This window comes from Oryctolagus cuniculus, chromosome 4, assembly GCF_964237555.1.
Source record: "Oryctolagus cuniculus chromosome 4, mOryCun1.1, whole genome shotgun sequence".
In the NCBI taxonomy this organism is placed as follows: Eukaryota; Metazoa; Chordata; class Mammalia; order Lagomorpha; family Leporidae; genus Oryctolagus; species Oryctolagus cuniculus.
The window spans coordinates 78,343,588-78,354,401 of NC_091435.1; the positions used below are offsets into that span (position 1 = coordinate 78,343,588).

A 10,814-nucleotide genomic window follows, 5' to 3' on the forward strand; every position below is an offset into this window, starting at 1 on the left:
AAGGGCCTGAAGAAATATCAAAGCAGTTCTCATAGGTGAGACATGGTGAAAGCAATGCTGAGGAAGCTGGTAGTGACCTCAGTGACAAACAGCAACAGTAACCAAACAAGCAAACAAAACCTGGAGACAGGAGCTTCCAAGGAGGCTGTTCCGTGTGTCTGGAGCCTGATCTGGAGGTGAGGGTGGATGGAGGCGTCTGGGCCTGGAGACCGACTACACATGGGGCAGGATTAGTGGGGTGTCGTCCTGGTGACTGTTCATTGAAAGCCCCAGCACAGACACCTGCCCCAGCTCCCAGAGCCGCAGGCCAGGCTGACTCTCTCCTTCCAAGTCATGGTCAGTGTCATTTCCCCTGGGGAGACGGGAAGGCAGCTCAGGTCAGGCGTTTGGTCAGAGGCACTGGCTTCGTTCTTAGCTGCCGAGGCCCTGTGATGGAGACTTTCTGTGACCTCATATTGTGGATTTCAGTTTCTTCTGGCCCCAGAACTCCAGGGGCCAGAGTTGGGGTTGGGATGGGGTGGTGCGGGAATGGAAAAGTCCTTCTGGGCTGATTGAAGCCTGTGGTCATTTCTAGTGCCTGCGGACCCCGTGCCAGTGGAAAAACCAAGGCTCTGGATTGCAGCTGTGGCTCTCACCCTGATCGTTGTGTGTGGGATTGTGTTGTTTCTAACACTGTGGAAGAGGAAGAAGGAGCAGCAGCCTGGTGTCGTCTGTGAGTGTGGTGAGTCAGGCTTTGTGCTGTCTGCACACTGTCGCTTTCAGCTGCTCCTCCATTGGCTGCCTTCGGAGTCCTTTGCCTGAGCCCAGGCTGGCAAGAAGTCAGCAGGTTGCTGGAGAAAAGGGTTTCCCTCGGGGTTGGGGGCCTCTGCAGGCAGCACCCAGCAGGTGTTCTTCTGGGCTTCTAAGCAAGACAGCCTTTCAGACCCAGGGTTTACAGACGGACTTCCGGTTTCCAGGCTGAGCTGACCCCTCCCTTGCTGTGCCGACCTCACTTCCTGAGGTTCCTGTGACAGCTGGGTTAAGGGAAACGTGAAGATACTTCTTGTTAGCCATTACGGACCTGGAAGTGTCCGGGCAGGGTTGCTTGCGGAGGACCACCAAGTTCACCTTCTCATCTCTAGGGTTTCCTGCGAAGTGAGTTAGATGTATTGTTCCCTATTGGCTTACAGAAAAATGACACTAACTCTCCCTGGTTACCACGTACCATTTATCCATTATCAAATATACCAAAAATAAAAATCACCTATAATTTTTTCTAGTACAAGCACCACAATTATGCAGACAATATTTTTGGTATATCTTTTCCAGATTTTTCTATGTATAAAGCTATGTTATTTTTCCATAATTTGGATAATAGTACAAGGTTTATTTTTCACGACTTGGAGAATTATGTGAGCTGGCCTTTAACTTTGTTATACTGAACATAGTGGGACAATTTTCAATTTCATAAATGTCAATCAGCAACATCATGTTAAATGTCCACAAGACATTGCATTAGGTGAACACACTTGATTGATTGATTTAACCAACCTTAGTGTTGGACGCTTGGTCCTGATGGTTTTGCTGTTACACACAGCATTGCATTGAACAGACTGCCTGCTGACTTCTGTTGTAAAGGTGTGTGATTAGGACAAAGTAGTTCCTATAATAATCCCATGCTTATCTGTGGCTTGGGCTAATTTAGGTAAAGTTCTAGGATAAGATTGCCCCCAGCAGTGGTGAGTTTGGTTGATGTGACTAATTAAGGTCATGTTCTCAGTCACTTGTGGTGGAAAGCGTGGATGAGTAACAGTTTCGGTCAGAGCTCGTCTAAGGCTGCAGTGGATTCACTTTAGGAGCTATTTAGAAAATCAGTGGATAACACTAGCAGTCACTTTTCATCATGCTATGTTTTAAAAGCAGGACATTGGAGAACAACTAACAAATTTTAATAAATTGTTTCAGGCCGGCGCCGCGGCTCACTAGGCTAATCCTCCGCCTAGCGGCGCCGGCACACCAGGTTCTAGTCCCGGTTGGGGTGCCGGATTCTGTCCCGGTTGCCCCTCTTCCAGGCCAGCTCTCTGCTGTGGCCAGGGAGTGCAGTGGAGGATGGCCCAGGTGCTTGGGCCCTGCACCCCATGGGAGACCAGGAAAAGCACCTGGCTCCTGGCTCCTGCCATCAGATCAGCGCGGTGCGCCGGCCGCAGCGTGCTGGCCGCGGCAGCCATTGGAGGGTGAACCAACAGCAAAGGAAGACCTTTCTCTCTGTCTCTCTCTCTCTCACTGTCCACTCTGCCTGTCAAAAAATAAAAATAAATAAATAAATTGTTTCAAAAACCAAAACATGACAGAGTCATTTGAACTGCCAACGTCTGGAGTAAGCAGAGGGATTTCTAGGATGTAAAAGCACAGACATTGAGAGCACAGGTTCAGATGTGGAGACACTTCCTCAGGGGAGGAGTTCTGAGCTTCTCTTTCTTTTAATCTCACCGCCATTTGAAATGAGTCAGGTTTGCAGAAGTAGCTTTCAACTTGGAGGTAAACTGTTTCCTGAATTTGCTTTCATCTGAGAAGGATCAGTTAATAATTGAAACAAAGAAAAAAAAAAGATCCGGAAAAGGGAAAAGGAGTAAGAATGTTTCTTCTCCCACAAGGCAATCGGAAAAAAAATTGGGATTTTAGTTGAGTGAACTAAAGGAGCTGTGTCTGAGAGAAGTTGAAAGGGAAATAAAGAAGCTATGTTTGTACGTGTACATGAGGTGGTCAGATGAAGCTATAAGTCTTAGAAGTCAGAAGACAACAGAGAAAATAGCACATAAGAGATTACTTCAAAACATTTATGGAGAAATGGAATTAAAAGATAAGTTTATCCAGCTACAAGGAAATTTTGAAACCATGTCTAGTTTTACATTTTTATTTATTTACTTATTTTCACTTTATTTGAAAGGCAGAGACAGACACAGAGAGATCTTCCATTTACTGGTTCACCCCCAAATGCCCCCAACTGCAGAGCTTGGGCAGGCAAAGGCAGGAGTCTGAAACTCAGTCCAGGTCTCCTATGTGAGTGGCAGGGACCCATGAACTTGATCCATTATCCACTGCTTCCCAGGGTGCACATTAGCAGGAAGCTGAATCAGGAATGGAGTAGCCAAGACTCAAACCAGGCACTCCAGTATGAGATGTGGGCATCCCAAGCAGTGTCTGAACTGCTGAAGCAAATGCCTATCCTGTGTAGTATTTTTTTTTTTTTTTGACAGGCAGAGTGGACAGTGAGAGAGAGAGACAGAGAGAAAGGTCTTCCTTTTGCCGTTGGTTCACCCTCCAATGGCTGCCGCGGCTGGCGCGCCGCGCTGATCCGATGGCAGGAGCCAGGAGCCAGGTGCTTTTCCTGGTCTCCCATGGGGTGCAGGGCCCAAGCACTTGGCCCATCCTCCACTGCACTCCCTGGCCACAGCAGAGAGCTGGACTGGAAGAGGGGCAACCAGGACAGAATCCGGTGCCCCGACCGGGACTAGAACCCAGTGTGCCGGCGCCGCTAGGCGGAGGATTAGCCTAGTGAGCCGCGGCGCCGGCCTCTGTGTAGTATTTTTATAACATGCATTTTCCTCGAACTTCTTGAACACTCCATGCATTCCATGAGCTGGAAGAAGTAGGAGAGGCCTGTAGCTTGGCTGGCTTTGGAGAAGGAGGAGGGAGGCCATGAGCCGAGACAAGTAGGCAGCCTCAGAAGCTGGGGATGGCACCCTACTGACAACCACCCCGCCGCCCAGCTGGGAGCTGGGATCTCAGGACCACAACCACCAGAACTGAATTCTGCCAACAGACAGATATGGAAGCAGTCACAGCCCAGCCACAGAGACAAAGCTTGCCGATAACCACTTGGAATTTCCCCCAAACTAGAACTTCCTCCTAATCCAACATTAGCCTTTTTCTCAGAGGAGCTAGCCCTCAAACTAACTAATGTGACATCAAAAGTCCTGCCCAGTGTTTGCTCGTTAATTATAGTTTTTCTTTTTTTATGTCTCAACTCCTCCTAAACAGATTTGCCTTAATTAGGCTTTTTAAATTTTTAAATGAAGAACAATGTCATGGTTATTCTAGATGGTTTCTAATTTCTCTTCTCTCTCTTTTTTTTTTTTTTTTTTTTGTAATCAAATAGGACAGATAAGGCAAAGATATCATAACTATGAATTGTTTGCTTTGGTCCAATCAGAAGGTACCCCATTAGTTTACCCAGTGGGGAGGAAGACTAAAATAGCTCCTTCTAAAATTTTATTTCCCCATTTGGTCCATGTGTGACTAAAATCTGAACTTTTTTTAAAAAAAGATTTATTTATTTATGTTTTATAAGGCAGAATTACAGAGACAGAAGGAGAGACAAAGAGACTACTGGTTCACTCCACAAATGGTTGCCAACAACCAGAGCTGCTCCAGGCAAAAGCCAGGAGCTGGGAACTCCATCCAAGTCCTCCACATGAGTGGCAGGGGCCATCCACTGCTTTCCCAGGCTGCACTGCTTTCCCAGGCATACTAGCAGGGAGCTGGATCTGACATGGAACAATTGGGATTCAAACCAGTATTTATATGGGATGCTGGTGTCACAGGTTGCTAGCATAGCAACCAGCATTTTTACAAGTTGCCTCCCTAGAGCAAGCCTGGAAGAGTCTCAGCTCTTTCAGATAAGACTTCTTTTCCAATACAAATCTCATTAAATCAACATTTAAACAGAAAATGTCCTGGGGTTTAAAAACTGAAACTTGGTGATTTCACCACATTTTCCCTTTAAAATGCTAAATTTGGAACCAAACCCAAACATTTAGAATCTGCTTTCATTTTTAAATAGAAAGTTTTTTTTAATAGTGGTGATTTTGTCATGCATATAGAAGATAATTTCATTATTCTATGTTGGTTAAAGATATCTGTAATATTGAATCCAGTTCTAAGTGCTATCATTTTTAGAAAAAAATTTGACAAAAATGAAACCTAACCAGATTTATAAAGTGTCAGGGAGCTCAGACAAATAAGAAATGGCTCTAGGATCCTAATCTGTTTTGCGTTGCACTAATAAAATATCTGAGAATGGGTACTTTTGAAGGAAAAGACTTTTATTTTGGCTCAAGTTTTGGAGACTGAAAAGTCTAAGCGCAGGTGGCCAACTCTGGTAAGGGCCTCATGCTGCACCATAGCATGCCAGATAGCAGCACGTGTCAGAAGGATGCCATCAATGGCATTACATGTTGGAAGGATGGCACTGCATGTCACAAAGATGGCATCATGTGTCAGAAGGATGGCATGGCATGTCAGAAGGGTGATACATATGTCAGAAGAATGGCATCATGGGTTGGAAGGATAGCGTCTCATGGTGGCAACACACATGAGTGCCTCTGTATGTGGAAGAGCACATGTGAAAGAGAGAGCCTGAGGAGAGGTGTCAGGCTATATAACAACTCACTCTTGTGATCAGTCCAGTCCTGGGAGACCTAACTCACCCCCTTTCTGAAGGTGATGCCCCATAGCCTAATTACCATGCATACCATAAAATTGTGTGGAAGCAATAGAGTTCTGCTTCCTCCCACGGAGGATTAACTGCTACAGGAATTTCTCTTTTACCATGAACAGCTAGAAACTGACAAAATACATGAAACAACCCTTTCCTGACCCTGAATATCAAGCATGAAAAATCTTGGTCCCTGACAGAAGCAGGGAAAATGAGGTGAGCAATATGATTGTCTCTAAATCACTGTCTGGAGTCAATGTCCAGGCTACTGGAAGGTAGAAGGAGCTCTGATACCAAAATTAGAGAAAGACATTACAAGAAAACGACAAATGTCCTTGGATGAACAGAGGTACAAAATCCTTAACAAAATTAACCACTGAAAATGGACTTACTCCAGGAACATGGATAAATCCAATATTCAAACAAGCATAAAATTCACCATATTAACAACTAAAAAGAATACCATAGTATCATGTCCAAAAAAATTTCATGAAAGTAGGAATACAGGGAGCTCTCCTTAGCCTGTTAAAGGACAGCTACCAAAACTCTTTCATTAGCATCATATTTAATGATGAAAGATCACTTTCCCCCAGACTGGGAATAAAGCAAGATGTCCATTCTCATTGCTTTTGCTTAGTGTTTTACTGCAGGCCCCAGCCAATGCAACAAGAAGAGAAAAAGAAATAAAAGGTAGACAAATTGGAAAGGAAAAAGTAAAACTCTTTTTTTTTTCACAGTTAAGAAAACTTTGGGAACTAATAAGTGAATGTAACAAAATCACAGGACACAGGTCAAAACACACAATGAAGATCAACTGTATTTCTACATACTAACAACAAGCAATTAGACAATGAAAATATGTTTAAACACTATTTACAGTAGCATCGAAGAACACTAGAGCCTTATGAGTAAATGTAACAAAATGAGACCTGAATACTGAAAACTACCTAATATTACTACTGACAGAAATTAAAGTAGACTTAAATAAATAGATATATATGCCATGTTCATGGGTCAGATGACAAAATACTGTGAAGATGTCAATTCTCCCCAAATTTGCCTGTGAATTCAAAGCAATCCCAGTCAAAATCTAGCAGGATCATTAATAGGAATTTAAAAATTAATTCTAAAAGTTATGTGGAAATGCAAAGAACTTACAATTGCAGAGAAATTCTGAAAAATAACAGTAAAAACGAAAGACTGACATTACCCAACTCCATGATTTACGTTACACTTAGAGTGTAACTGGGATATTGGTGAAGGGACAGATAGAACAGTGAAAGCAACTCACATGATTAACTGACTGTGGAAAAGGCACCAAGGTAATTCTATACAGAAAGGATAGTTTTTTTCAATAAATGATAAAAGTCAGATATTTACCATTAGATATCCTCAAGGAAAAACATGAACCTACACACAGAAACAAAAAATAATTAAAGTGGGTTCTAGGTCTATTACTAGCTAGAATCAAAAGACTCTGAAGAAAAGATAGTAGAAGATCTTTGTGACTTCAGATTGGGCAAATTTTTGAGGACACAGAAAGCATAAACCATTTTCTAAAAAGATAATAGTGTATTTAGATTTCATTAAGAAAATGATGTCAAGCCACAGACTTGAAGAAAATGCTTTCAAAAGTTATATGAGATAATGGACATGTATCCAGAATATATAATTATTAATGTAACACTCCTTATTAATAAGAATTCAATCCATTTAACAAAAGGCAGGAAGTAAAAGACTTGCACATATGGTTTTCAAAAAAAAAAAAAAAAAGGTATATAAATGGCCAGTAAGCACAGTCACAACATCATTAGTCATTAGGGAAGTACAAATTAAAACTATATTGAGATCCCACTACACACTCACTAGAATAGCCAAAATCGAAAGTGCTGGAGAAGATGTAATGCAACTGAAACTCTTAGGCATTAAGACATAACTCAGCAATCCCAGACATTTACCCAGGAGAAATAAAGCCATGTGTCTACATACAGACAGATATACACATGTTAATTGCAACTTTCTTCCTAATAATAATACTAAATTTTCCCCAGCTAACAGATGAACAAATGGAGGTATAGTTTATACAACAAAATACTGCTAAGTTGTAGAAAGGAAAGGATCATATGCAACCCAGAAGAATTTCAGGAACATTATTCTAAGTGAAAGAAGCCAGACACCAGACTACTCATTATATGATCACATTTATGTGAAAATTGAGTGAAAGCAAAACTGTCATAACATTAAGCAGATGGTTAGGAAATGGGGTAGGGGAAAGGGGCTGATTGAAAGGGGGCAAAGGGAAATTTGGAGGCTTATATAAATTTTCTGTCTTGACTGTGGTGTTATTTTAACAAATGTATACATTTTTTAAAGTTACCAAACTAAACTGAAAATGATTAAATTTTATTATTTGTTAATTATATCTCCATAAAGCTGATTGTTTTTAAATATAACACATTCATAAAAGAGAACCACCATTGATAAGAAGAGTTCAAGAAGAGTTTATTTAGTAAGGATTGAATCACAAAACCATCATGGGGGTGTCGTTGAGGGTGCCTGTTGCCCCTAAATGGACATCCAGGTTAAAACCCTCATGGATGCTCTGAGACAATAACACAAACACAACAGTTAACCTAAAGAAACTTATACCCCTCATATCAGTCATAAACCAATGCTAATAGCAACTTGGGGTTTGGGAGGTCTAGCTTGCTAGAGATTTCCCACTTGGGGCACACCTGCAGCAGTGGGTAGTACTTGGTAACACTGTCTTGCTAACCCATTTAGGCGTTTGAATCTTTAAGATTTCCTTTCCTCCCCCTCCTCAACTATGCTTCCAAAGACTCTTTTTCAATCACTAAATAATTGCTGAAACTAAATACTTTATATCTCCCAGTAGTATTTTTATTTTAGCAAGGATAGAGCCATAAGTGAAAAATTTATTTATAACATTGGAACTTAAGGTACAGTGAGCAAGAGATGGTCTTTACATTTGGATGCAAGGAACTCCCTCTGCATCACCCTGAAGTTCCACTTCAGTAACCATCTCTTCCATAAATAAGGTCACAACAGTTTCTCCCTGAGTCCTAGGACTTCAGACTCTCTTCAAACTTTCCCTCCTTTAGTGTCAATGGAGAATACATTCTCTGAGATTGCTTTTGGTCTCTTTCAGAAACCATCAAAATGGATAAGGCAGAGAATGAGCATGTGGAGGAAAGGTGAGTCCAGCCCCTGCGACATTTTGAGAGGTTTGATGCCCCAGAGTGTCTAGAAGTTGAATAGGCTGGAGCTGGAGGAATGCTGAGACCTCAGCAAATATCAGCTAATAGGGAGGGAAAGGAAAGTGAGGCCAGATAGGGTCTGGAGGGAAAAGGCCTGTTCATAAATGGGTGGCAGAATATCCAATGCACAATACCCAGAGACCATGGTTAAGCTAAGTCATGGTCAAGTAAACACCAATACTGAAGGGTTCTGATGTGGTGAGCATCACCGTCATTGCCCCAGTCCCTGGCACAGTGTGCATCCTACATGTGTGGGCAGCCTATGTGTGTGGAATGAATAAACCAAAGGAGGTAGAATGGCGATATGTTCCCTTCAGTCCTGGTGTCTTCTGCTTGAAATGTTCTTCTGCCTCTTCCTCACCTCACTCTGCAAACCTCACCTCAACTAGAGCTTTCTTTAAAATGCTTCCCCAAACTTGATCTTGCCCTCTTGGTTCAGTGTCAAATACATCCCTGGACTTTTGCTTCATAACAGTAGACTACACTTGAGATTTGTGTAGTTACCTTATTAAATTCTATTAACTAGTCTAAACTAAGCTGCATGGAAGGCAGTAGGCTCATCATTGTGCTTCCAGCACAAAGCATAGTGCCTGACCTGTGGTTGGCATTCTGTAAATATTTGTTAAAAGAATGAATGTATGCATGAAAGATACACAAAGGCTCCTGAGGCTCAGTCCTTTCATAATGTGATACAACCAGATTGCCTGTGCTTCCATCTCCTCTGAGAATCTGGATTTACAAGAATATCAAGGCTCTGAGCACATAGTCTTGGGATCAAAGCAATCCTTAGTCAGAAACCTGGTCACAGAGACAGAGTGACAACCCCAAGGTACACAGGCCATCAGAGTCTCCTGCACTTACCTGAAGACACCAGCTACTGTGACTAATTCAGAATTTCTGCTTGGCGAGCCAGGATGGTAAATTCATAGCCATTCTGTGAGATTCAGCTCTGAAATGATCTGGAAGAATCTGCAGAGGGAAGGCTGCTGGAATCAGCACAGGACTGGGGCAAGACCAGGATCGCTGTGTGGGTGACAGCGTAGACCAAAATTCTTTTATCCTACCTTCTCCATCTCTTTCAATGATTGGTTTCTCTTCCTTCCTATTACAATGGCCTTCTATCTTCTGCTATATTACTGAAATCTAGGAAAAGAAAGTGGCTGTCCTCTGAAATCTGACACAATCCTTTGTTTTTGTTTTTTAATTTTCAGAGTAAAAATCCATGAACCTGAAAAATTCGGCAAAGCAGCCAAGTGTGTTCATCGTTTGAAGACGCCCTCAAGTGACAAAAGTGCTGCACATTTTTAATTAAAGAGTAAAATCTATATTCATATCCACTTTTTATACACTTTCTTCTGCAAGTTTTTGGTCAGCCTTTTATATTTCTCCCAGAAGGCAAGAAAATATTACCACTGGTAGTAGTGGGAGCTCCAGGACTCTAAGTGACACAGTCTCGCTGTAGTGCTAGCTCTGTTCCTTATGCCCAGAGCAGATCTTACTTGTCCAACTGCTTCTTATAATTTCTGAGCACACTGTGGGCCGAGCTCCCCTAGGTCAGTCCTGGTCTTGGGAAAATGGTTAGGACCAATGCCTTCTGCTTCATATTGGGTTCCTCTCTTAATTGTATGTCATGTTTTCATAGAGAACTCCCAGTCCCTAGAATTCTGGCTTTTATCTACTTTGAATTCTAAGGTGGTGCCTCATTTCATCTTGTCTGCCTGAGACTGAGCAACTACCTCTTCAGTCAGGGGGGAGTTACATACTATGACTTTATAGTGTTAGTATTAATATTTTGGTATAATATAATCATGTGATTACTATGCTCTAGAAGTCTACTCCTGTTATGGAGTACTTTTCCCTCTGTTTCAAGGTCAGTAAGGGAAATAGTAGCCTTCTATACAGGCAAGAATGAGCAGCCAACCATAATTGTGGGAAATTAGGCACCTCGGCGATGGAACCAACCTGGATCCTAGAACCACTCCCATCTGGGCTGTTGCTACTATTGAGGAAAATCCACCTGCCCATTAAGCTCTGAATAAGCCTTACCAGAGAGCACTGAG

General features: G+C 42.2%; 1 protein-coding gene across 1 annotated transcript in view; it reads left to right on the forward strand.

Annotated features, from left to right (window-relative positions):
- Positions 1-10,220, forward strand: part of CD86 (CD86 molecule) — a gene marked incomplete at its 5' end in the record, with an annotated part of 30,564 nt that extends 20,344 nt beyond the window's left edge. Inside the window, 5 exon segments of the mRNA NM_001082208.1 lie at positions 575-721; positions 8,646-8,691; positions 9,966-9,991; positions 9,993-9,998; positions 10,001-10,220. Of these exon segments, the coding sequence (NP_001075677.1) occupies positions 575-721; positions 8,646-8,691; positions 9,966-9,991; positions 9,993-9,998; positions 10,001-10,062 (287 nt within the window).
- Between the last annotated feature and the right edge of the window lie 594 nt (positions 10,221-10,814).